Genomic DNA, 26436 nt, shown 5'->3' on the forward strand with positions numbered 1-26436 from the left:
CCTGAATTTATCTGACCCAGATAAGTTCTTCTGCATGAACTATTGTTCAACCCCATCCCATCCCAATTCGTGTGAATTCCTCACATGGTAACTTTCCCCTCCTAAAAATAGTTTGTAGGTACAATATTTTGATCCATGAGAAGGTATCCAAATGAATCCAGTCAGTTGGCTTCTGCTAATTGGCAGAATCCCAAGGGCCCAGGGAGCGGCAGGGAGGATGGGGGTCTTTTGCATGAGGTGCTTTGAGCCACGTTCCCCTTTATCATTGGCTGCCCCAGCTCATGTTCACATAGAAGTGGGTGAGAGCTGAGAGAAAGCGCTTGTGAGGAGACGTGTCCTCCTTGCTTGTATTTGCTCTACGGAGATTGAATTTGGTCCTTCCCAGTGACCCCCCCTTCTCTATTCATCCACTGGGGCTCGGGTGTCCAGGAAGTAGAGATAGCTGGCCAAATCCACTCTCCCTTGGACAGCCACTTTAATTGCTCCCTCATTAGTAGCAATCAATTTTGCTTTCTGAGCTCAAGTTGTCAAGTGTATTTCACTTCTGAGCCATGGAATCAGTTGGCCCTAGATGAGGTTCAAGTGTGCGTGTGTACATGTTCTTGGTTCAGGTGCCTTTTCTGTGCCTCTTCTGGACTTCCTTTGTGATGGGGACCTAACTTTACTTCTCTCCTTCTTCATTTTCTTTGTCTTTGTCTTCTGCTGTTGCTTTCAATCTAGGAGTCCTTCAAACCCACCGAGGAACACGTCTTGGTTATCCGGTTGCTTCTGAAACACCTACACACCTTCAGCAACAGCGTAAAGTCAGAACCAATTTCTCCTTCAGGGCATTCCCACACTGCCAGTCCACTAGAGGAATTCAAAAGGTCTGTACATAACAGAGAAAATAAAACCTGGGTTTGTTGGGGGGGGGGGTCGGCTAGAACACTGTTTCTCAACCTCGCTAGGTTGGCAGGGGAATTATGGCAGTTGAGTCCACCCATCTTCAAGCTGCCGAGGTTGAGAACACTGATTTTCCTGAACCTTGAATAAAAAAATGTGTAAATTCGACAAAATAACACTGTTTTCTGTACTGTCAGGGCCCTCTTCTTGTTCTCACAAATGGTGCCTCTTCTTCAGTGGTGATGGCAAATGAGCTTAACAATGTGGAAGCTAAAATACTCCGTACTTCAGCAAGCATAGTTTATTTCTGTGCAGCCAGACCACTTTACCTATTTTGTGTGCATTATTAATTTAGCAGTTTTGGGAAATGTTTTGCCTTAATTTTAGGAAAAAAGTCATTTTGAAAAATAAAAATTTACTGCAAGTTGAACCTGAACCTGAAAATTAATAACAGTAAGAATAGCTCTTAGGTGCTTGTTAAGTTTTTACCAGTCCCAGACTGTGAATCAAATTGAAGACTAAATCAACAAAAAAGAACAACTATAATAATAATATATTAGGATGTCATATTGCTATAAATAAAAGACAGGATGTATTCCTTTTATTTGGCTTTCCTGTGGTCAAACTTCTGAGATGCTATGTCCAGTTTTGGATGCCACAGAAAATGTAGACAGATTGGAGGAACAAATTCCAGGGATTCTGGAAGCGAACCAAAAATTGGAAGTTATTGGGTGTATTTTGTCTGAAGCATGTAAGATGAGGGGTCGGGTGCGTGTGGCTACTCTACAGGATATTGACACGTGAAAGATCTCTGGTCTAAATCAAACTGCCTGGGCATACAACTTGGTTGGGAGCTTGTTGGGTTTTTTAGTCTAAGAAGTCTAAAAACTGGGCTGAGGAAATTCTGGGCTCTGGAAGCTGTGAAGCAATTCTCGTCCTGCTATCGTCTTGAGCCGATAGTCTAAAGTAGCAGCTCCCTGATTCAGTATTCAGCAAAACTCAATTCTGCTATTTGAAGAGAAGAAAAAGGTCACCCCCAAAGCTCTCTTTTCCAACTTCCTTTACCCCCTGAAATTTTCAGCATAAACCAAAAGGTTAAGTAGAACGTTTTGGTTTGTTTTTTTCCCAGGAACTGTGGAACGGACGCTTTCAACTAGCCTCTTAAGACACTTGCTCAGATGGCTTGGCAGGAAATCAACTCTGACAGGAGGCACTGAGGCCTCGAGTCACTAGAACAATCCCAATTAAAGCCCTCCAGGCAGTTGGCTGTCCAGTGGCTGCTAGAATTCCTTCAGCAAAGGAGGGCCCTCCACCTTTTGGGATAGTTGGTTCCTTGTCAAACTGCCTTCACACTTAAGGAAATTGTGTTTAACATTCAATTGGAATCTTCCTTCCTCTAACTCAGAGGTCCCCAACGCCTGGTCCGTGGACCGGCACCGGTCCGCACAAACAAGCGAAGTCCCATCCACGGGATGCAGGCAGCATCTGAAACCATGCCCCCTCCGGTCTGTGGAAGAACCTTTCTCCATGGAACCGGTCCCTGGTGCCCAAAAGGCCGGGGGACCACTGCTCTAACTGGGATCACTGTTTCCTGTGCTATTTACAACAGGCCTTACGTTTTCTGTGTACGATGTCAATTATGGTACTTGTAGAAAGTTGTCGTGTAAGTTGAACAGGTTTTGTATGTATGGAGCATAGCTGTCTCCTCTGCATCACATTTAATTGGGACAAAGTGCTTTTTTTCCTATAAGGACCGTTGGCTAACTTTGTGGGATGTCTTTGCAGGATTGTGATCCCTCGGTTTGTTCAGCAGAAACTCTACATATTCCTTCAGCACTCCTTTGGTCACTGGCCTCTGGATGCGTCTTTCAGAGCCGTAGGTACCCTTCGGATGTTGGTTGTGCTTGTATTTATTATTTATTTATTTTATTTATTTATGAGACTTATATACCGCTTTAAGTGCAAGCACTCTCTAAGCGGTGTACACCAGTAAGCAATGTATATATATATATATACATTGCCCCCAACAATCTGGGTCCTCATTTTACCTACCCCGGAAGGATGGAAGGCTGAGTCAACCTTGAGCCGGTGAGATTTGAACCGCTGACCTGCTGAACACAGTCAGCTAAAGTGGCCTGCAGTACTGCACTCTAACTGCTGCGCCACCTCGGCTCTTCATCCTTTCAGGGTGAGAATTTGAATTTCAGATCATTGATGGAATTAGTAGTGCTAATTTCTAGGAAGTTGGGAAGTCCTGCCATGTCTTGTAAAGAAGGATCAAGTTGCAACAGCCTCAGTCAGTAAAATAATAGCAGCGTTTAAAAAAAATCTCAAGATTATTAAAAATCTCACTCTTACCTTCTACAGATAAATTATTCTACATAATAATACTAATAATGAATAGGATAGTTACTGATATTTATCACATAAAGAGGAATTATTAAATTACATAATATCAGCTGATTATTCATTAAAATAATAATATGTGATCTATAATATAATTGAAAGGGCCAAAAAACGAGAAAACTAGCAAGTTTTGTATTGGAAGTTAAGATGATGGAATAAGAGAAATTACTCTTGAAAATGCAGCTAACAACAGTGAACAAAACAAAAAAGGGACCCAAGTAAATGCAATAACAGCTATGGCATATAAAATTTACAACCCAGATTTAAACAGTTAATTAAATCTTGACCCTACAGAAGGATGGTGTGGAGTCTTTACATTAACAAAGTGTCCCTTAAAAGGCAGAGTTCACAGCGTCATTTTCAAATGGAACACTTGGGTTTCCAGGGACTCTTGACAGCCTTTTTAGCAATTCTGTAGGTATGGTAAATCCAAATTTATTAACAGAGAGATAAATTCCAATGTTGGGAATATAATTGAACAAGGTATCGACATATTCAAATGATTTTCAAGAGCCTGGTTTACTACGATGAGATAATCATCTGACACAAGGCAGTTGTAATGGGCTGTGAGGATAACCCTGAGGAAGAGGAGAAAGACAACAGAGGGAAGGAATCTTGGGCCAAAGCAGGAAGTTGGAGAATGCATTTCACTGGATCTCCTTCATTCTCTTTAGGGTAAAGGCAGCAGAGGAAGGGGGCACATCTAAAGTCCAAGGCTCTATTTCTACGGGTCCAGGACAAAGCTCGTGGCCAACCTGCCATGGCCAACTTGCCATGGGGCAAGATTGAATGTTGAAGAAATGATGAAATAGAATCATTAAAGAAAGTATGCTAAAGGAGGGACAAAATGAAACGGAATGATAAAAATTAAAATATTTTTTAAATTATTTTAAATAATTAAATTGCGTTGTTGAATTGTCCTGTAGTGAGTTGGCCATGGTGAGTTGTCTCATTCCATATTACCATAACTCTACATGTAATAAAACTGGTTTCAGTATTCGTAACTTTTGGTGAATTTAACTCAGATGACCATCAGGTATACTACTGTGGGCAAGAATCCCTCAGAAGAAATGGAGTAGCCTTCATAGTCAATAAAAGAATAGGAAAAGCAATACTGGGATACAATCCCCAAAATGACAGAATGATCTCAATTCGAATCCAAGGCAAACCATTCAATATAACAATAATCCAAATCTATGCCCCAACTGCTGGTGCTGAAGAGGATGAAATTGACCAGTTCTATGAAGCCCTACAGCACCTTATAGAATTAACACCAAAAAATGATGTCCTTATCATCATGGGGGATTGGAATGCTAAGGTAGGAAGCCAAAAGATAACCGGAATAACAGGCAAGTTTGGCCTTGGAGTACAAAATGAAGCAGGGCACAGGCTGATAGAATTTTGTCAAGAGAATACGATGGTCATAACAAACACTCTTTTCCAACAACCCAAGAGACGGCTCTACACATGGACATCACCAGACGGACAACATAGAAATCAGATTGACTATGTGCTCTGCAGCCAAAGATGGAGAAGCTCTATACAGTCAGTAAAAACAAGACCAGGAGCTGACTGTGGCTCAGATCATGAGCTTCTCGTTGCAAAATTTAGGCTTAAATTGAAAAAAGTAGGGAAAAGCACTAGCCACTCAGGTATGAACTAAATCATATTCCTGATGAATATACAGTAGAGGTGACAAATAGATTTAAGGAACTGGATCTGATAGACAGAGTGCCTGAAGAACTAAGGATGGAAGTTCGCAACATTGTACAAGAGGTAGCAACTAAAACCATCCCAAAGAAAAAGAAATGCAAGAAAGCAAAATGGCTGTCTGAGGAAGCTTTGCAAATAGCTGAGGAAAGAAGGGAAGCGAAAGGCAAAGGGAGAAAGAGAAAGATACACCCAATTGGATGCAGAATTCCAGAGAATAGCTAGAAGAGATAAGAATGCCTTCTTAAATGAACAGTGCAAAGAAATAGAAGAAAACAACAGAATAGGGAGGACCAGAGATCTCTTCAAGAAAATTGGAGATATGAAGGGAACGTTTCATGCAAAGATGGGCATGATAAAGGACCAAAATGGCAGGGACCTAACAGAGGCAGAAGAGATTAAGAAGAGATGGCAAAACTACACAGAAGAACTATACAAGAATGAGCTTAACATCCCAGATAACCACAATGAGATGGTCACTGACCTCGAACCAGACATCCTAGAATGTGAAGTGAAATGGGCCTTAGAAAATCTGAGCAACAACAAAGCTAGTGGAGATGACAGTATTCCAGCTGAGCTATTCAAAATCTTAAAAGACGATGCAGTAAAAGTGCTACACTCAATTTGCCAGCAAATTTGGAAAACTCAACAGTGGCCACAGGATTGGAAAAGGTCAGTTTACATTCCAATTCCAAAGAAAGGCAATGCCAAAGAATGTTCAAACTATCGCACCATTGCACTCATTTCACATGCTAGTAAAGTTATGCTTAAAATCCTACAAGCTAGACTCCAGCAGTATGTGGATCGAGAACTACCAGAAGTACAGGCAGGATTTCGAAGAGGCAGAGGAACTAGAGATCAAATTGCCAACATACGCTGGATCATGGAGAAAGCTAGGGAGTTCCAGAAAAACATCTACTTCTGCTTCATTGACTATGCTAAAGCCTTTGATTGTGTGGATCACAACAAATTGTGGCAAGTTCTTAAAGAGATGGGAGTACCAGACCATCTTATTTGTCTCTTGAGAAACCTATATGCGGGTCAAGAAGCAACAGTGAGAACTGGACACGGAACCACTGATTGGTTCAAAATTGGAAAAGGAGTCCGGCAAGGCTGTATACTGTCGCCCTGCCTATTTAACTTATATGCAGAGCACATCATGAGAAAGGCAGGGCTAGATGAATCAAAAGTTGGAATTAAGATTGCCGGGAGAAATATCAACAACCTAAGATATGCAGATGATACCACTCTAATGGCAGAAAGTGAAGAGGAACTAAAGAGCCTCTTGATGCGGGTGAAGAAGGAGAGTGCAAAAGTTGGCTTGAAACTCAACATTAAGAAAACCAAAATCATGGCATCCGGCCCTCTCAATTCCTGGCAAATAGATGGGGAAGAAATGGAGGTAGTGACAGATTTTATTTTTCTGGGCTCCAAGATCACCTCAGATGGGGACTGCAGCCAAGAAATTAAAAGACGCTTGCTCCTGGGGAGGAAAGCTATGGCAAATCTAGACAGCATTCTAAAAAGCAGAGACATCACCCTGCCAACAAAAGTGCGTATAGTCCAGGCCATGGTTTTCCCAGTTGCAATGTATGGCTGTGAAAGTTGGACCATAAGAAAGGCTGAGCGCCAAAGAATTGAGGCCTTTGAACTATGGTGCTGGAGAAGACTCCTGCGAGTCCCTTGGACTGCAAGGCGTTCAAACCGGTCAGTTCTAGAAGAGATCAACCCCGACTGCTCTTTAGAAGGCCAGATCCTGAAGTTGAAACTCAAATACTTTGGCCACCTAATGAGAAGGAAGGATTCACTGGAGAAGAGCCTAATGCTGGGAAAGATTGAGGGCAATAGAAGAAGGGACGACAGAGAATGAGATGGCTGGATGGAGTCACTGAAGCAGTAGGTGTGAACTTAAATGGACTCCAGAAGATGGTAGAGGACAGGAAGACCTGGAGGAACGTTGTCCATGGGGTCGCGATGGGTCAGACACGACTTCGCAATTAACAACAACAACTTTTGGTGTTCACATCTGGTCTACCTCGTCGCCCCATCCACTCTGTGGGATGGATGTTGGTATCCCTTTTTTTTTTTAAACACATTTTATTGGTTTTTTTAAATTCTTAAGAAAAAGTTCTCAGGACCCACCGTGGTGGTTGGATGGTCCAACATTCAAAAGTAAAAACATATATAAACAAGTCAACTCAATACATTTCACTATCCCTTCTCTATTTCCCTCGATTAACATAATACATTTAAATATTCCATTTCTATTTTAAATTTCTATTATACTAAACCTATTTTATAACTTTATCAATTTACAATTACCATAGTTTAAGTTTAAAACCACAAATTATCAATTCTAATTCTTAATCTCTCACTTTCCTCATTTTATCACCAATCTCATTTATTTCTTCTTCCACTACACAATAGTTATCCTAATAATACTAAAATATTAATCAGCCCTATACATATGTAATCCCAGAATCGGTTCATCTCTTTAAAATAACAAGATAATATTAAACCTTAATTCATTCAGATTCATCAAACACAATTCAAATTTTCTCCAATTACTTATCATGCCTTATCATATCTTTGTTGTCATACAGAAAAGTCATCCTAGTAATTTAAAACACTCCCTTAATTATTGGCAGCATCCAATCTAAACAGTCATCATTTTTTCAATTCCAATAGATAATTATTTTCATTTTATTCCCAAATGTTACATAAATACACAAATCCAGTACATTCTTAATTCTAAATCTTAATCCTTAAAACAGTCCATAAATCCAGCATTGCCTTTTAATCCATTACACAATTTTAAATTTCTCTTTTCAGTCTAATTCTGGGTTTTTTCCTGTGCCAAGCAGGTTTCCATAAACAAGCTTCCCTTTCAGTCAGTAGGTCTATTTTTGTTGCTTGGAATGACCTTTGAAGAAGTAGGAGTCCCATCCTCTGCATCAAACGTCTGTTTCTCTCCTCTTTAAAGTACCGTTGCTTTGTAGTTTCAAATCTCAATCTTTGCTTCTTCTGTTCCTCAAAGTTACAAATGAGTGATTTATAAGGTAGGATGAGTTCCTCTTTTATCTCTGTTAATTCCTCTTCCAGTATATCTTGGTTTGTAAAATAGTCAGATGTAGTCTGAGCATCTCCGTTTGAATGTTTGAAGTGGCCTCATGTATCTTTTCCAGTATAAGATTATAGTTTAATTGTGAATGCGGTTTCTCCATTTTGATAGTAGTTAGAAAAAATCTCTCTTTTTTTTTGTGGGGGCTCTATTTAATGAAAGTTGGTTTATATCCACCCCCACAATTCCCACAGCTCAGCTTATCTTTTTTCAGAAATAATTTGAGGGTCAAATCTGGTCTAGTTTCAAAAAGTAGCCAGAAAATGCAATATTAAATTTTTGCCACTAGATGTCCTCAGTAAGTTAAGAAAACCTTTTTCAGGCACCATTTCCTTATTTCAATCTTTAAAAGTATAGTGTGAAAGAAGAAATAATCTTCCAACACCAGATGATAATACAGTTCTTAGGGGGGAAAGAGAGAGAGAGAGAGAGAGGAGAGAGAGAGAGAGTTTTCTGTATCCCAGAAAATATGAAGATAAAATTTAATCTTATAAAACGCCTTCCTTCCCAAAAATATAAAAGCTGCTTTCTTTAGCCAGGGAAATAATTCCAACAAGGCTCTTACAGGTAAAAAAACAAAGTCAAATAGAGAGAGTAACAAGAAAAAGTCTCACCTGGGTTCACCACGGGGGTTCTTACAGCTTAGATGTTCTTGACTTGCGGTTTGAAGCAGCAAGATGACCGGCCATTTTACTGGCCGATCTTCTTCTCCGTCGGCCAGAGATTGCCCAGACAGCTGGAGGAGCCACCACTCCTCTGCAGCCGAGCTGAAGCCTCCTCGACAGAGGTCGCACCCTCCAGGGCGACTTTTGACCCGTATAAGGGTCAACTGGTGGAGGGAAGGCTAGCCGACGAGGAGACAGGTCTCCGTATCCAACTAGGAACACCGCAAACCGGAACCGGAAGTCGGATGTTGGTATCCTTAACCATAAGTTTGCAACACGATTGATGAAGAAAGTTTTAAGTGCAGACATATATTTAAACACTACATTTATTCCTGCAGGTTCTGGAAATGTGGTTAAGCTACTTACAGCCTTGGAGATATGCACCGGAGAAACAACCGCCAAGTGCAGAGGCCCCACTTCGTAGTGTGTCGGAGAAATGGTGTGTCCTGGGCTGGGGTCCTTGGGGCCCCTGCAGATCTGGCCAGCTGCCTTTGCTCTAGGCACAGGGCAGGTGGGGTAGAGGAGGGAGGGGGTGTGTGCAGGGGCTGGCCCTCCAGTGGCTGCCTGGGTGAGCTCATTCAAGGTGGCTGGAGGCAGCAATGGATGTGGCTGCAGCTGACTTTTCAAGTCCCAGCATGAGCATGTGGGGCAGGAGGGAATTGGGGTGTTTTCCTGGCCCCTCTTCTATCCAGCCCTGGCCGTTGCTGCTTACATGGGGGCATTGGGGGCCCATGGAAATGTCCCTCTGGTGTGAGGGTCTTTCCGCAGCCTTGGACAACTTTTCAGGTGCCCAGTCTCCTCTCCAGTGCCAGGAGGCGCCACACATGCTGTAACCCAGATTTGCTGGAGCTGATTGTCCTGGGTGTCTCTGACCCGGGCAGGAGAGAAACTCTCTTCTCTGATTGGCTGTTTTCTTAAAGGGAGCCTTTTGTCCAGGAGAACCTGCTGTTGTACACGAAACTCTTTGTCAGCTTTCTGAACCGAGCTCTCCGCACAGACCTGGTCAGCCCCAAGAATGCCCTGATGGTGTTCAGGGTGGCCAAGGTTTTTGCTCAGCCCCACCTGGCTGAGATGATCCAGAGAGGTAAAGAAACACCTCCACCCCACCTTCTCTGTGGGTGCAGCCTTGGGGGAGGGCACTTTGGGGGCTCTCCTAGACCCTTTTCTGGTCAGTGGTACCCCAGAGTGCCAAGCGAGAGTTTGAGCCCCCGCCAGCTCCTAGTGGCTCGGAAGCAGCCCCCTTTCATGGCGGCCAGGAGGAGCTTGCCCAGGCCTGAGGCCGGCCGTCCGTTCCCATCTCTCTCTGCAGCAGAGCAACTCTTCCTGGAGGCCGACCTGAGCCTCCCCCCCCGCCAGCACCGCCTCTTCATCACCCCCTCGCTGGGAGGCAGCTTCCTGTCAGGCCGGGCTCCCACCATCACAGACGCCTCCTTTAAAGTGAAGAGCCATGTCTTCTGCCTCGAAGGACAGGACTTCCAGTACAAGCAGATGTTTGGGACAGAAGTCAGGAACCTGGTAGGTTGGTTGGCGCTGCTGAGCGGACGGGGAAGCCCCTCCCGCGATAGAACTGCGGCCCTTCGGCATAAAAGCCAGGCCTGTTGCACCAAAGCCCCCCCCCCCGGCACAGCGCTGGATGAACCTCGCTGAGACAGGCCTGCCCTGCTCCCTGCCGGCGAGGAAGCCACGGATGACGGGATGCAGGGAAAGAGCCTGCTCTGCTGCAGTGTCGCCCTCTGGGGAATCCTGCCCTCCCCAGTGAGGTTTGCTCCCCCCCCTCCTGAGGAGCCTGAAGGCCTGGGGAGGCCACAGGGGAATCCATCACCGGAGGAGGCTGCTGACCCCACCTCCCCCCTGTTCCCTGCTCCCCCCCACCCGTCTTCTTTAATTTCATATTATTGCGCTTCCAGTTCATTTTTATTGTTTTATTCCTTTGCTATTGTTATTTTTACATTTTTTTCTGTTTTTTTGTAAGCCGCCCAGAGTAGCCCCATTGCGAGATGGGCAGCAAATAAATTCAATGAATAATAATAATAGATGAAGACATACAGAAATGAATCATTGCTTCAGCTGGTTGTTTGGGAAGAGGTGCCGCGTCCCGGTTTCCTACTGGAGGGGGGGGGGGCTCCCTTGCTCTTGGCTGGGCCTGAGGCCGTCCTGGCTCGGCTGCTCTCCTGTCCAGGTGCTGCGACTAGCCCAGCTGATCGGCCAGGCCCAGCAGTCGGCCAGATGCCTCTCGGAGCGCTCGGCGGAGGCCGGCCCCGGCCACTCCTTCCTCTCCTGGCTCTGGTTTGGCTCGAGCGACCTGAACGGCTCCTACCTGGGGAGCGACATGGACGACATGGGGCAAGAGAGTATAAGAAAAACAGACGAATACCTGGAGAAAGCCCTGGAGTATTTATGCCAGATATTCCGGGTAGGAATCGGAGCTCTTCAGGCTCTGGCTACAGCCCCGGTCAGTGCTGCGAATCCAGCTCAGCTCCTGGCCTCGGGTTGACCCAGGCTCGCCTGTTCTAGCCCTGGGTTTGTGGGCATCCCTGGACAGGTCCAGGCTGGAGAGGTCGGCGGAACAAGAGACCTCTGAGGCTTCTGTGCTGCCTTGGCTTTCCTGGCCCATCCTGGGAGGGGGGGGGCTGCCCCTTCTCTGCAAGGGGCTTTGCCAGGCCATGGACGCAGGCTGCCGCTGGCTCAAGCACTCCAGCCGCTCCTGGAAGCTGTTTTTCTGGCAGCTTTTTCAGTTTGATTAAGGGATTTTGAGAAAGAACACCTTTACAGTTACCAACATATATTTTCTAGAGCTGGGTCCCCAGTCCGTGGACCGGTACTGGTCCGTGGCATGCCAGCAACCGGTCCGCACAAGCAAAGCCCCACATGTGGGATGCAGGCAGCACACAAAAAAAGCACGCAATCTCTGGTCCACAGAAAAACTTTTTTCCACGGAGCCGGTCCCTGGTGCCCAAAAGGTTGGGGGCCCCTGTTCTAGAGAGAATGATGTGTGGTAACCTTTCCACTGAGTCAGGGTCTAAATTCCCCAAATTCTGAGACGATGGTTGGTTTTACAATTCAAAGAGGACTGATGTGAGAACCATGAAGCCTTGCGTTCAGAGGCCTCTCACATTTTCTCATGTAACAGTGCAATTAACGTGTAATAGATAGGGGTGTCTTGTTTCAATTTTTGCCAGTTGAACGAAGCCCAGCTGAGCCAGCTGATCCTGAACAGGGGAGGGGCACCAGAGGAGAACGGGAAGAAGTTGCTGCCAGACTGCATTGAGGGCGAAAATGGGCTAATGCTCACACCGCTTGGGAGATACCAGGTAGGCCAGTGACCTGCTCAGGAAGTTGTGCAAAGTAGCAGTGCACATAAGAATATAAGCAGGGCCCTGATCGAATGATAGGTAGTCCGGCAGGCTGTTCTCCCAGTGGCCCATCACCTGCAGAGCCTTACCAGGTAGACCAGGCAGGAAAGAGCAGCAGGTCAGTTAATTCTACTTGGTTGTAAGGTTACATTAACAGAATGTTGCAAGTGAGAAAGTGCAGTTCCCCTCCCACTTCCTTCTCTGTTTTGGACTGTCCTGCTTCTTCCAGGATTCCATGTCATTGGGTAACCTCTGGGAAGTGAACGTGGCTTCTCCCCTTTATCCACCATGTACACCTCATATCTCCTCTCCTTCGCCTCCTTTTGGGACTCAAAAGCCCTAATGTCACAGCCTTTCCTTCCAGGGAAGCTGCTCCACCCCTTGATTTCCTTAATTCTGCTCCTCTTGGCCTTCTCTCACTCTACCAAACCCCTTCTGAGGTGCGGCAACCACAACCGCACAAACAGTATTCCAGACGCGCTGCACCAGTGATTCCCGCAAGGGCATTGTGATGCTGGCCTCTTTGCTTTCAGCCATTTCTTATCCCTCTCATGGGGGGGGGGGCCTTTTCTGACAGCAGACACACCCCTCGATCAGCACCTCCACTGAAGTGTTTACTGTTGCTCTGAGATCTCATCGTTCACTCCTAGCTCCGATCCCATCAGTTTGGAAGACTGGCTGGGATTTTGGGCACCAACATGTATCACTTTACACTTGCCTGACATCTGCCATTTTGACTTCCACTTTCCAACATGGAGCTCTTCGTGGTCCCTTATTGTCTTTACCACCCTAAACAATTTAGCTTCATCAACAAACTTGGTCACTCCAAGTAGTTTGTGAAAAAGTTAAAGGGCGCCATTCAAAATGTCCCTTTGTCCCTCTCTTGGTTTACTAGTCACCAGCCACTTGCTTACCTGCCGTTGTCTTCCATGGCTGTTAAGCTTCCTGGGCAGATGAGAATCTTTATTAAAGGCTTTTTGGAAATTTAAGTCAATGATGCCTAGTAGCTCCTCTTTATCCACATGTTTAATAACACCCTCAGAAACGGCTATTAGTTTAGTTAGACAGTGAAGGTGTTCTGGAGCATAGTCCACAGATGCAGCGGGGCTAGGGTGGTCCTAAGCTGCATTAACAGAGGGATGGAATCGGGATCACATTAAGTGTTAGTACTGGGTTACAAAGCCTTGGTAAGGCCACACTTGGAATGCTGCATCCAGTTTTAGTCACCGTGATATGAAAAAGATGCTGAGATTTTAGAAAAAGTGCAGAGAGGAGCAGCAAAGATGATTATGGAACTGAAGGCTAAAACATGTGAAAGGTCGCAGGAACTGGCTACGTCTGATCTAGTAAAAAGGACTAGGGGTGATATGAGAGCAGTGTTCCAATATTTGAGGGGCTGCCACAAAGAAGAGGGGGTCAATCTATTTTCCAAAGCACCAGAAGGCGAGATAAGAAACAAGGAGAGAACCAACTTAGAACTAAGGAGGAATTTCCTGACAGAACAATCAACCAGTGGAACTGCTTGCCTCCAGAAGTTATGGGCGCTCCATCACTGGAGGCTTTTAAGAAAAGATTGGACAGTCTTTTGTCTGAAATAGTCTAGGGTTTCCTGCTTGAGAGCTAGCTTGGAGCTTGGAGCTAAAAAATCTCCAAGGTCCCTTCCAACTCTTATTATTCTGCATTTAGTAATTTATTGTTTATAGCAATTTCCACTATGTTCAGATGTTAATCAAACAGGCCTAAAAAATTTTGTGCCTCCCCATGAGCCAATTCTTAAAAGTTTGAGTTCCCTTCTGGTCTTCCATTAGAGAGGCTTAGTGTAGAGGCAGGTTGCATGTGTTAGTTGGGAAGTCCACAGTCTCGGCTTTCAACTCCTCAATAACTCTTCGTGGGGCCTTCAGAGCCTGGTGAGGTGTTGGTGTTCAGTTTGTCACTAAGGCCAAGCACGTCTCCTCTTCTTGCACTCCACGGCTCAGTTTCTCTGATGCCATCCCTGCGGATGGAGTCACATTTCCTTTTTTCAGAAATGATTGTTTTATGTTCCTTATAAAATTAATACATTTATTGCTAAGTAAGTGGGTGGTTTGTTACATTAAAATGGCTCAAGAACAAATGTAAGGAAGAAGAAAATGACGTACATATTGACATTTCATGGGAAACCAATTATTCAGAAAAGTGTTTTCCAGCATATAATCATGTCAGCCAGAAATTTGGCTACCATACCAGGAGCCCAAAGTCAGCTGAGAGAACCCTTGAATATACATGGATTAAAAATTCTGGTTGAAAAACATATAAAGATTTGTCTCAAATCAGTATACAGTCCACAAACTGTAAGTTTCTGTGGTTTACAATAATTTTTATCAGCTTTCAATATCATCTTGGAACTGAGTATTTTCGCACTTCTGCTGGTACAGATATCTGTGCACACATATGAAACACTGTTGAAGGGTGAAGAAGCAGGAGATAGTAAAAAAAAAAAAAAAAAAAAAAGCTTTGCTTGGGAAAGAAGATCTCCTTGCAGTGATCGGCTGGCCCAAAGAAAGGCTCCTCCTCCAGGATGCTGGCTGGCTGTTTTCCCGTGGTCAGAGGAGGGGGGGGGGTCAGTAACCTTTGCCCTTTGACATAAGGCTATTTTGGAGATTTGAGGTTGCTTTATAGGAAGATTTGTCTGAAAGTCATTTTTTAAATAATTTCACTGGAAAAATTAGGAAAAAACCTGTGTGAGGAGGATGTAATTAATTCACTCAGCTGGAAGGCTGAGTTGCAGCAGCACTGCTGCAGGTTCTCTCTGAGATAGACGATGGGTCCAGAACTGCTGGCTTTTTGTGTCTTGGTCTCACGACCCAAGGCTTTTCTTCTCGCACTAGATCATCAACGGCCTGCGCAGGTTCCAGGTAGAGTACCAGGGAGACCCGGAGCTTCAGCCAATCCGAAGTTACGAAAGCACCACTCTCGTCCGTCTGTTTTTCCGGCTGTCTTTGGCCATTAATGAACGCGTAAGTGAACCTCTCGGCTCCCAAGCCATCGAGCCTTCTTCCCTTTGCCTTCACATTCTGAGCGCCTCCAGACTGGCCTCTTCTCACCACCAGGGTCTAGATGCCGGAGTAGATCTAGATCAGGCTGGCATCGCCTCATGAGGACTAGAAGTCTGTGGCCTGTTGGACAAGGCCACAGGGGATTAGGACCGTGCTCTTTTTGTCTAAGCAATTTGCCGTGGCAGCAAATTCTGTGCTTAGCCATCCCTGAGGGAGGGTGGGGTCCATTTGGCTTTCACGCTTGTGATTGAAGGGTTCGATCTCATTTCCCTCATCTTGTGTTCATTTCACCTTGGTCCCTTCTAGTTCGGAAGCCAGATGGAGAGGCTCTGCGCCAGAGAAGATTTCCTTGGCAGTTTCTGCCGCTATCACCTTGCCAACCCCTCCCTGGGGAACAAGGCCCAGCGCAGCCCACACACCAAGTGGCACGTGGGGCAGATTCAGCAGCCGAGAGTCAGCCTGAGGTTTCTGGCCAGTTACAGGGCTCTCTTCTCCATGCTGATAGTTTACTTCATGGCACCCTGGTTCTGCCTTGGGCCAGCGGCCTGTACCTTCCTCCTCCTCCTGGGATACCTTCTCTTTGCCTGCGGGATGACCATTTTGACTGAGAAAAGGCAGCTTCATTGACAGCAGAAGGCCCGAGTAAGCCCTACCTTCAGCTGGCTGTGCAGACTCTCCTGGGTGCTGAAGAAGTCTGCTTAACCGCACATTCAGAGGGTATAATTCTATTGCCAGGCTGTTGCTATGTATACATTCTATTTTGATAAAGGTTGTTTTTTAAAAAAAAAAAAAAAAACCAACAGTATGGCCTTGGGAGATTTCTGGTGGCAGGAGGAAGCCGAAAGAAGCAGGGGGCCCGAGCCACTCTGGCGTCCCCGGTGTGGCTCCTTGGGCTATGCCAGTTTCTGCAGCCAGGCGCCAATTCAGTGCCCAGGGCAACCAGCTGTTGCACCAGTCTCCTTGCAGCCTTCCAGCTTAGCAGTCTTCATTTTGCAGTTTGAGGACCCGTTCACTTGTGCAAGCAGTGCCTTGGATTGTAATACAACGTGGGGGTGCTTTGCTGAATTGTGGGGTCCAGCTGTCAGCTGTCCCAACTTGGTCAGTTAGAAAAGAAAAACTTTTAGGCCCATAGATATACTTTATTAAAGCCAAACATTTACAGAAGAAGCAAAGCTGGATCTGAGGTTTTCTGCCCGAAGTATATGGTTAACCTTTCCGTGTCCCTATCTACCCCCCCCCCATCAAGAAATGTCCAATTAGGTGCTAACAAATTGTTTGGGGAAACAGTCCCTGTCCCTGCAGCTGGCGTTCCTCTCTGGTCCTTGAAGCAGCTGGATTTTCTCACGGGACGTCCAGGGCTTGGTTTCATTTCCTCATGCTACCACCTGGCAACCCTCCCTCATACACCCAATGCCCTCCCCCCTTTTAACGGCAGGCTGCTGACAGCAAGCAAGATGCAGTGTAGGGTAAGGGTACCCTGACACCAGCCCTTATTCATCATAAGGGGAGGGGGCTCAACGAACAGAAAATAGTGACTGAAAAAGTGGCAAACCATGGTTCTGAGGACCAGGTGGATGCAAAACAGTGATCATAAGTGATCATTTATTACCTAATTTCTAGGCTTCTCTTTGTAGCCTAAGATCAGCCGGCAAGGTGTGACAACAGCGTGCGCGCGCACACACACACAAACACACCCTGCATCCCCATACATGGAGAAATTTAAGGTTTGACAGCCTTTAGACAGGAGAACAAGACTCCATTGGGCAAAGAGGGAAGGCCTCTTACAGGGAAGGAAAGCTTCCTGCCCCCCCCCCCATCCCTGCCCTGTTAGTTCCATGGAAGTTGCACAAAATGCTTTCACAGGGGCCACAGAAGTAGCCAACTCCGTGAATTGCAAGCCTTGATGAGGGGCAACGGTGGAGTTGGGCCCCGCCTTCCCGTCGGCACCTGGCCACACACCTGCATTATGGGGGTCTCCAAAGGGGCTGCCCAAAGTAAGGTCTGTTGCGCTGGCCCAGCCGGGGATATCGGGGAATGTCTGGCTGGACGGTGGAGCTGCCCTTCCAGGAGGGGGCCTCGGGGTCGGGGCTGCTGAAGAGCCAGGGGGGTTCCGAGTAGCCCCCGTTTCCCTTCGAGGGGGGCTCAGCCCTGGCCCCCTCCGCCCGGGCCCGTCTTCCGTCTGGCCAAGAGTGCAGGTGGAGGGCCGGGCCGCCGCTGCCGCCTCGTGCAGTCCCGCCAGGAGTTTTCGGAGTGGGGAACTCTCGGCCGGGAAAGGGAAGCCGAGGGCCGCCGGCCTGGGGGGAGACGGGGGCCTCGGACTCTCCCCTGCCCCCGCCGCTTCTCCCTCCTTCAGCGCGCGGCGGCCTCGGCTGGGCCAGGCGGGAGCCGGGCGAGCGGGAAGCCCTCGCCGCCACCCGCGGTCCTTTCGGGAGGGGCCGAAAGGGCTGCGCCAGTCCCGGCCGCCACCGGCGCCTCGGCGGCCCCGCGGGGAAAGCGCGCGCGGGGGGGGCCTCCCCGGAGACCCCGCGCGCGTCCCCGGCCATCGGGCGCGCGTTCGGTCTCCTTGGCGACGGGGACGCGGCGGCGGTCGGGCGAGCGAGCGAGGCTCGAGCGGCCCTGCTCGGCTTCCCCGCGATGCGCCCCGGAGGCTGGTAGCGCATGCAGGGCTCGGGCTTCCCGCCGCTGGGCCACCTGCCGCACTGGCCACGCGCGGGGCAGGCGGAGCGGCCCTGCCGGCCCTTCGCGCTCGGCACCCCCGGCCTGGCCGACGCCCCCCCGCCGCCCACGCCCCCCCCGAGGCGGGCGGCCCCCGAGCTGGAGCGCAGCCTGCAGTTCTTGCAGGAGCAACACGGCGAGACGCTCCGGCAGCTGCACCAGGAGATCGACCGGCTGAAGCGGCGCAACCAGGGTGCGGGCGGGGGGGAGGGGGAGGGGCGGGGCCGCCTCGACCCCCCTCCGCCCTGACCCCGCCCTCTCCGCCCTCTCTCCTCGCAGATCTGCAGTACCGGCTCATCATGCAGCCGCTGCTCCAGCAGGCAGGTGGGCGAGCGGGCCGGGGTCCGGACCGGACGGGGCGGGGCGGGGCGGGGCGGGCCTTCCGGAGCGCCCCCTCGCCTCTCCTGCCTCTCGCCAGGCTTCCTCTCCGCGGACAGCGAAGGCGCCTCTGCTAGCCGGGACAAGGCGAAGCGGGCCGGCGGCGGCCCCGGCGAGTTGGCGGGGCGCCCGGAAGGTAGGCGGGGCGGTTACCCGGGAGGGGCTCCTGGCGGCGCGGCCCGCTCCCTTCAGCCCGGGGGCCGCCGGGGGGCTAGCCGGTAAGTAGCTCGGAGGGGCGACGGGGGGTCCCGCGGGGCGCCTGCCGGTCAGAGCGACTGAGGCGACCCGGCTGGAGCGTCTCCTCCCTCGAGGGACTTGGCCGCTGCGGAACGGCGTCGTTCCGGGCTCTGATTCGGCCTCGCGGGCAGCTAGCGAAGGAGCCGCGTCCCTTCAGGCTCTCCACCGTTCGGCCTTCCTCGGGACGGGCCGCTCAGGAGCTCCGGTCCGTCGGCTGCCTTCGCGCCCGGAGCCGGGCCGGCCGGAGCCCGCTTCCCCTCGGCCCGGCCGGCTGACCGGTGGAAGGAAGAGCCGGTCCCGCCGCCGGAGGCCGCACAGGGCTTGGCGAGCAGCGGCCTTTGCCCCGCCTCGGTTGCCATCTCTGCCCGGGTTTGCGAGCGGGCGCCGCGGCGTCTCCCTCCTGTTGCAGATGCGGAGGCCCCGGAGCAGAAGGCCGGCGAAGGCGAGCCCCTGGCCGAAGAGGAGGCGGCCCCGGAGGGGACTCCCGAGTGGGAGAGGGACGCCGGCGGCCTCAGTCCGGAGCCTCAGGCGGCGACGGCGGCGGCAGCCCCGGGCAGGTGGGAGAGCCCAGCCGGCCGCGCCGTTTCTGCCCCGGTGCAAAAGCGGCCGCGCCTCTCCGTGCGCCGATGAGCAGAGGAAGGGGAGAGGCTCTGCTGGCCGGTCCGGAGCCGATTAGACTCCCGCGATCCTCTCTGGGGGGGGGGGGAATTGGCCCCGCTGCCCCTCCGGAATTGGCCCCCAAGCCCCCGAATCGGCTTTGCGCTACTTGCTGACCCGGGTGGCCGGCCAGTCGTAAGAGAGCTTTTGTTCCGTGTTGATGAACTTCTGAAGTCCGGCTTTGTACGTGTGAACGGAGGCTTCCGTGCAAGCCTCGAGTAGGCTGCTGAGCAAGATGTGCTCGGAAGAGCTGCCCGCGCTTTCCCTCGGCTGGCAGAAAAGCCCCCCCCCCCGCTGCTTCCGGCTCTTCGAGTGGAACTGGGGGGGGGGGTGGCCGACTGGTAATTCCAGGAGAGTGTTTTTGCCTTTTTTGATTATGAAAAAGAAATATACACAAAGTTACAAAGAAGAAACAGAAACATATATTCACATATAAAGGCATTTCAGTGAATGGAAGTCATAGTTCATCATAATCATCCATAGCTGATCCAACAGTTCTGTAGACCGTTGAGTAATTGGAGCAATGCACTAGGGTTGATTGAAAAATATTGCCTCTACTGCCATTATTATCTTAATCAGGAATATTTTACTATATAAACAGGAAAATAGCCCTTATAAATTAGCTTTTCTCCTTGCATTTATTTCTCTATAGTCACCTCCATTCACTACACATTTCTGCCACTGATGGTCAGGTCTCTTAAAACCATCGCAAAGGAACTCCACCCTTTGTCTTTTCAACCAGCCTCTTTCCTTTTGTTCATTCAAGTCCAGCAGATACCCAGGAAGGTTTTATGAACAGGTGGAAGTCTTATGGTGCCAGGTTTGAGCTGCGTGGTGGATGGAGGAGGCCAGTGAGATGCAAGTTTGTGTCTTCGGTGGCTCACACCAGGTGTGAGGCCTGGCATTGTGTGGCAGCAAAATTAACTTTCCTTTGCAAACTCCTCTTTTGAGCCTTACATATAGAACTTTGAGCTGATAGATGTATTGGATTCAGGAAATTCATGTGATAAACACCATCTACATTCTCAAAAAGTATAACCCTGAATTTTCCTGCCAAATTTCCTGGACTTTGAATTCTTTTCCTCACATGAAGTTTTCTGATGAAATTCCATAGACTTGCACTTTGTGGGTCCTAACAACGATCCCTTGCTTTGTCGGCTGTTATGATGCTGTGAAGAAATTCCTCACCTTCATTTTTATAATGTGACAATTGCTCACTTCAAGCTTTCATTTCTGTCATCTAGGTGGGAGCAACTCAAATGCACAAACCTCCCAATACTGAAGAACATTAATAACAAGACCTGTAAATTCCCATGAAATTCCAAGCTTGAGAACAGATTCCCTTTGATTTTCTGAATCAGTATATGACCCTTTCTCATGTGAAACTGATAAGTTGCTGTCACAGATTATCTACTTCATTCTTTTTCAAACCAATAAATTCACCATCTTTCCTGTTTTGCCTCAAAGGGGAAGCGGGTTCACGTCCTCACCATAAGCAACCTGCATTCAGTGATGAATTTCAGTCGGGAGTGCTCTGACTCCAATCCTGGCATGTTGCTTAAACTCTCACCGGAGGCTTTCATTCCACAGACAGGAGCAATCACACTTTTTCTCCCAACAACTGCAAGGAAAGAACTGCCTGGAGATAAATTTCTTCCTATATTGAATAAATGCATGGAATATTACGCAGAAATGGAGTAACTGCAGGATAAGGACTGACTTCCACTTTTTTCCAACAATTTGACAAATTGCTCAACAATTTGAGCTGGAGCTAAACAACTCCCAAGATACCTTTTGCCCAAGTAGACATTATCTACTCTCTACTAAAGTTTTTGCTACCATCAGTGTTTTGTTGTTAACGCTTCTTTCCACTGTCCAGGAAATCCCTAATTTTTCATTCCATTCAGCCACTAAAAGCTCTCGTATCTCCCAGATTCTTCTGTAGGGTAATTGTAGCTTGTCAAAGGATTTAATTGCCACTTGGAGTAGATTAGGCTTTTGGAAGGCTGAAAATTATGCATATTCCAATTAAGGTACCTGGAGATGTTGTAATGGTCAATAGCAGACAAGCATTTGTCCTTTGCAGCAGAAAATGAGAAAAGCACAATCATTCTCAAAATCAGTCCATAGCTTAAACCCATTTTCTATCCAGATCTTCCATGTATTCATTTTTAAAATTATTTCTGAAATGTTGATTAGTTCGCCTGTGGCATGAACGTAGGTTGGGAAAAGAAGATCAAAAGTGCTTTTTTGGGAAATCATGAAATCATTGTAATGATAAGAGGAACTTTGAAACCCATTATACTTGTATTCCAATAATCTATTTAACTTACCACATATGAATGTTCTGGAGGAGGCCCAGAAGAAAAATTTCAGATTGTCCCAAAGTTAGTCCTAGCCAACAGATGTGGCTAACAAATATACAGTAAGATATGATATACAGTAAGATTTGAAAAACATTAATTGACAAGATTTGGAAACATCTAATAGACGGACATCTTTTAAAACTGTCTTTGGAATTGAAGTTCCTCACTGGAATTGATGAAACATATTAAATATCTGAATTTAAATTTGAAAGTATATTGTGTGTGTATGTACACACACACACACAAACACACAGGACTTGCATGACAGATATATAATATTCTAGGGAATACATTCTTTCTACTAAACTTGCCCCATCTCTGATCTTGAAATCTCTTTACCTATTGTATTCATATTTTAAATTATTAAATGATTTTGTGTGTTGGGGGATTGGAGTCACATTCTACCTAGATTATTCTTATTGGTTCTCATCTAAATTTGATTAGATTTAATTTTTAATTTAAGCCCTCTTTTTTTGGTGATACAAGAAAACAGAAATAATTGTATTTATTTAAGCTCCTGGTTTTTTAAATGTGGGAATGTTATTAACCTTTAGTTTTTACAGTTTAACACAACAGTGTTGTTCTATTGTCCACATTTGTAATGACCTGAGCTTTTTGTGATAAAGGGTGACCGACATTCCTTTTAGAGGGTCTATACTTTTCAGAGTCCTGACTTTGACAGCCTTGAGGAGGCTGTGCTTGACTCTTTCCAGCGCTAATCTCGCCCTGCCTGGCATTGCAGAGACATTGTGGCCGTCTGCGAGCGGAGGATGTCACCGCTGTCTCTGCCTCGTCCCTCGGCAAGCCAGAGCAGGGATGGAGACGTGAGAATCCCGGCTGCGTCGTCCAACCCCTTCTTGGTGAACGTGCTACCTTCCTACATGCGGAAGCCCCCCAGCCTGGAGGAATGTGAGGTGGTGATTCGCCAGCTGTGGAACATTAACCACATGCAGATGCAAGAGGTGAGACCTTTGCCACCTCCTGGGTTGCCTAAGATACCCTGGGCAGGACTCAGGGAGGACTCTACAAGAGCCATTTTCTCCTCTCTTCCCGCAGCTGATGTACCTGAGATCATGCCTGGATGATATACACAAGACCAAAAGAATTCCTGAAGATTACATGTTAGCTGGTCAACTTGGGTAAGCTGCTTTCAGAGCTGAAGGTTGTTCAGAGCTGAAGGTTGAAAGGTCCGGCATACACTTTTTTCTGGAGCCAAGGGAGACTCTGAAATCAGCATTGTACAATTACTCCCCCCCCCCAACCGAGAGGACTAACTGGTAAATGTCAATTGCTTTCTCAAATTTTAGGAAATACTTTTCCTCACACAGGTCTTAAGAAGACCCCTGTGGTCTCTGACTCCAGGGGTTTTTCCAGGGTCTTGAATGCGGCACTGAAGAAAAAGGGGTCACTTCTTATGCAAGAAAGTTAGATGCCACGTCTACCCCGTAACTGATTCTGCTCTGCTTCACCGAGTCCACAGAATCGACCTAATTTGCTTACGTTCTGGCCAATTCAACCCTCCCTGGTCCTAATTCAGGACTCTCGGTTCTTGGACTGGGAGGGAGAGGCTGGCCTACCCCCCCCCCAGGGAAATCCATGGCCAAGGAGAGGCTGGAACTGAATCCACCCTCCTAGTCCAGCCTCTTCACCACTACCCTTTCCACCTGGCTCTCGTGTTGGAGCCGAGCAACCTAGACACACCTTGTAAGCTCCAGTTGTTAAGAGTTAAGGATCCCACTGGATCATGCTGGCTCTCGTGGTAATTTCCATTGGACCTTGGAAAAATACGGCCACGGGATTCTCTTCCTGGGATTGGTTTGGTGATAGTGGGGTGAAAAGGCAAAGATTGGGTTCTGCCCACTTTGATGCCAGGTTCAGGGCAGGGCACACACACAATGCATGGGCTTCTTTGTAATGGTTGTTAGCTTCTTCTCTTGTCTTCATAGTGATTATGAAGTTGCGGTTGAGGGAAGAACGTGCCCCCCCCAGCCCACCTGAGCCTCTGCAGCCCCTTGGTCTCTGGCATTCTCTTTGCTGGCTCTTTCAACTAGAGCCAAGGCCGACTGCCGGCTCCCTTCAGCTGGCTGGCTGGAACTCTCCGCCAAGGGACCAGGCAAGGTTTCCGGGCCAAAGCCCTTTGGCGGGCTGCCTCCCTCCCTTGGAGGAACTTATCCGAGCCCTTTTGTTTAGGAGCCAGGAGAGCACGAAGTTACCCAGAATGAGGAACGCCCCAAAGAAATGGTAAGCAGGCTTTCTGGCTTTACACAGCCCCCTTTTAATATCCCCTCTTAATTAGTATTATGAAATTAAAATTCTGCACTGCACACCTGAAATATCTCAGTTCAGCAACAGAAATGCTTCCAAGTTCTGGTCTTTACTTGTAAAAAAAAATACCAAATGCAGACAATTAAGATCATAGCAAAACATCTACATCTGGGCAAGACAAAACACAGTGCTTTGCTTTCTGCCTCTTGAAAATAATAATTTGGAACTTTTAAAAAACTTCAGACTTTAAAATAACGGAGAAAATTTGAAATAGAGCCGGGTTGCTTGTTTGGAAGTGTACCTTTATGCAGTTGTGCACTTGGTCTGCACGGCTGAAAGGAGCTTTTGACCAAGTCTGTTTCTTTCCTGGTCCCATCATCATATTCCAAAACATGTTAATGCTGTTATCAACCCATTATTCTTGATGTATCCCCAATAAAAATGTATTTTTGAGCATTTTCCCTTTGCTGGCTACAAGAAGAGAATAGCTGCTTTTGCTTGAAAATTGAGTCCTGTACAAGCCCTTAAGGAAAGGTGCCCCCCCCCTTGAAGTCTCCCCTCGGCCCTCAACAGGCCCACTTTGTTTTCCAGCCGGATCCTGACCCCGCTGCCTGCTGCCGAAAGAGCCGTGCTGCCCGCCCTGAAGCAGACGCTGGGGAACGCCTTTGCTGAGAGGCAGAAGCGAGCACAAGCCGTTCAGAGGAACAGGCTGCACAGGACCGCCCTGTAGCCAGGACACTCCGCAGCCGCCTGCCCCTGGGACCGCCGTTCAGAGCTCCTCAGGCTGTTTCTGAGGCCTTTCCCCCCTCACCTGATTTTTGTTAGACTTTGTATGTATGCTGGCTTTCATGCTCACTACACTGCAGAAAGCCACCGTTACAGTGCTTAATTGCGAAGACGGGTTTGCCTTCAAAAGCAGCGGTTTACTCTGCCTTTAATACCACAGTTGGAGCTTGGAGGCCAAATACAGGCAAGCCTGTTAGATCAAAGGGATTTGTGAAAATACAAGTCTGGGTTGGCAAAAAAGCCTGGATGTTAAATACTGTAACAATAGATTTATTACAATAAAACAAATGCAATGATTCGTATCTGAAAGGTTACACCTGTTGTACTACAATTAATTAGCATCCTGCAAAGTAATTACTTGAAAATCTTCAAAATGGCAGAGTGCGCAGATTGACAGAAGAGGAAGCATCCAGGATGCCTTCTTAACAATGCCAACATTCAGAAAGGCTGCCAAGGCGGGGAAGGGGGTGTCCAAACAGTCCAATTCCTGAAACTGAAATCTCAGAAACATCAACTTGAGTATTAAAAGCCAGAGGTCCGGATCCCTGGTAGATCCCCTGCCGGCCCCCCCTTGATGCCTTGTGAGAAGCAGAGCGCAGGGGGTCCTCCTGCCGACCGAGGGCAGGGCTGGCACTGGACCGGCTGCCCATCTTTCCATGAGGGGGGCTCCTGGGACCCGGTTCGCTTTCCACAAACTCTTCTCTGCAAAGGCATTTTTAACCCTCCCCTGAAAACTGGACGTTCCCGTAGGCCTCAAGAGCCTGGCCAGGCGCCAAGGCAGAAGCAGTGCAAGCAGGAAGGCCAGCTCTGAGCCCACAGAGGCTCTTGTTTCTGGTGCCCGACCAGCCGGTCAAGCGGCAGACAAGCAGGCCTGCCGGATGCTCTGGGCCCAGGTGTGGAGGAGGGCGGTGACCGAGTGCTTGTCTGGCAGCTGTAACAATTTGGACATCATGTAGCGATACACCGACTGCAGGAAAGGGTTTGCTTCTGCAAAGGGAGACAACATTACAAGAAGAGGCACAATGACAGGCTGAGTGCGTCGCAATGCCCTGCATAATCAGGAGGAGAGAAAGGTGGTTCTTCCTCTTATTGCTTCCTTCTTTAAAAATTAAGCATTAATCTCCGGAAGCAATTTCTTTGCCCAACCTGCTCTCTGCCCCCCCCAGCTCCCCCCCCCATCATACTGATTCTGAAAGGTCTTTGGCTCAACAGTCTGATTCCAGGATGTCCCCCCACCGGCTTAGGGGAGGAGGGATCGGAGCAGCTGAGCCCAGAAGGGCCGCCCCCAACACCCTACCGTATTGCTGAGGGTTGTCAATCCAGAGGGGACTCTGGTCCGGGTAGTCGGCCGGGACACTGAGCTGCAGCGGAGGAACGCTCGGAAGGTTCTTGTCATCTGCAACCAGATGTGCCATTTGTTTTTGGGGGGGAATCTTGCATAAACAACCTGAAAGCTTTTTTGCACATCAATCAAAAGCGCTAACCCTTCTTTCCTACTCCACCGTCCTCAAGTCCCCTTTGGCCTCAGCTGCTGGGCCCCAACTGGCCCTTGGGGGATCAGACCCTGCAGGGGGTCCAACCTGAAGGCCGCCGTCTTCACCACTCACCTATCTTGCATATGAGATGGACTGTGCCATTGTTGCTGCAGTGGGCGGGGTCGAGGTTGACTAGGAACTTGGGGTTTAATCTCGCCACCTCCCCTTGCAGCACGTTTGGGATGGTCTGCCTCTCATCGTCTTCGTACTTCCGCTTCTGAGGGGAGGGCGCCGGAGCCCTGGGCAACGAGAGGGCCATCCAGGCAGCCGAGCGTTTATGATTGCCCCAGGATATCCGGGTAGTCCTCAACTTACAACAGTTCAT

At 48.2% G+C, this 26436-nt stretch overlaps 3 protein-coding genes across 12 annotated transcripts in view; 2 read left to right on the plus strand and 1 right to left on the minus strand.

The window, feature by feature from the left end:
* Positions 1-15968, plus strand: part of SMPD4 (sphingomyelin phosphodiesterase 4) — a 28465-nt gene extending 12497 nt beyond the window's left edge. For 4 of the 5 annotated variants that reach the window (XM_039321195.1, XM_039321196.1, XM_039321197.1 and 1 more), the window contains 9 exons: positions 721-866; positions 2668-2758; positions 9123-9223; positions 9705-9868; positions 10094-10299; positions 10964-11197; positions 11964-12095; positions 15005-15133; positions 15479-15968. In XM_039321195.1, the coding sequence (XP_039177129.1) occupies positions 721-866; positions 2668-2758; positions 9123-9223; positions 9705-9868; positions 10094-10299; positions 10964-11197; positions 11964-12095; positions 15005-15133; positions 15479-15799 (1524 nt within the window). In that variant the 3' untranslated portion in view covers positions 15800-15968. The remainder of the gene's footprint in view (positions 1-720; positions 867-2667; positions 2759-9122; positions 9224-9704; positions 9869-10093; positions 10300-10963; positions 11198-11963; positions 12096-15004; positions 15134-15478) is intronic. The other variant, XM_039321198.1, reaches the window with a different exon arrangement.
* Positions 15969-17707: 1739 nt separating this feature from the next.
* CCDC74B (coiled-coil domain containing 74B) lies at positions 17708-24890 on the plus strand. 5 transcript variants are annotated; one of them, XR_005553931.1, is made up of 8 exons: positions 17708-18080; positions 18167-18211; positions 18306-18401; positions 18912-19059; positions 22268-22487; positions 22582-22664; positions 23472-23766; positions 24382-24480. XR_005553931.1 is itself a non-coding variant. In XM_039321206.1 (8 exons), the coding sequence occupies exons 1-8, from the start codon at positions 17831-17833 to the stop codon at positions 24518-24520; spliced, it is 1032 nt and encodes a 343-aa protein (XP_039177140.1). In that variant the 5' UTR covers positions 17720-17830; the 3' UTR covers positions 24521-24890. The 5 variants fall into 5 exon arrangements, 4 of the variants coding, with proteins under 4 accessions (XP_039177141.1, XP_039177142.1, XP_039177140.1 ...); XM_039321206.1 differs by having other exon boundaries at positions 17720-18080; positions 23716-23766; positions 24382-24890; XM_039321207.1 differs by lacking the exon at positions 23472-23766 and having other exon boundaries at positions 17713-18080; positions 24382-24890.
* MED15 (mediator complex subunit 15) overlaps positions 24831-26436 on the minus strand; it is a 47930-nt gene continuing 46324 nt past the window's right edge. For both annotated transcript variants that reach the window (XM_039321201.1, XM_039321200.1), the window contains 3 exons: positions 26184-26350; positions 25874-25972; positions 24831-25563 (listed from right to left, as the gene is read on the minus strand). In XM_039321201.1, coding sequence (XP_039177135.1) covers positions 25427-25563; positions 25874-25972; positions 26184-26350 — 403 coding nt within the window. In that variant the 3' untranslated portion in view covers positions 24831-25426. The remainder of the gene's footprint in view (positions 25564-25873; positions 25973-26183; positions 26351-26436) is intronic.

This window comes from Crotalus tigris, unplaced genomic scaffold (genome assembly GCF_016545835.1).
Source record: "Crotalus tigris isolate CLP2741 ecotype Arizona unplaced genomic scaffold, ASM1654583v1 scf7180000023720.1715460, whole genome shotgun sequence".
NCBI classification, from domain to species: domain Eukaryota; kingdom Metazoa; phylum Chordata; class Lepidosauria; order Squamata; family Viperidae; genus Crotalus; species Crotalus tigris.

What these genes read in the sequence shown, in the direction of transcription:
- CCDC74B (XM_039321206.1), top strand. Translation starts at nt 17,831, where the DNA reads ATGCAGGGCTCGGGCTTCCCGCCGCTGGGCCACCTGCCGCACTGGCCA. An exon ending in ACCACATGCAGATGCAAGAG is followed by an intron (nt 22,488 to 22,581) that starts GTGAGACCTTTG and finishes CTCTTCCCGCAG; the next exon opens with CTGATGTACCTGAGATCATG. An exon ending in AGGAACGCCCCAAAGAAATG is followed by an intron (nt 23,767 to 24,381) that starts GTAAGCAGGCTT and finishes TTTGTTTTCCAG; the next exon opens with CCGGATCCTGACCCCGCTGC.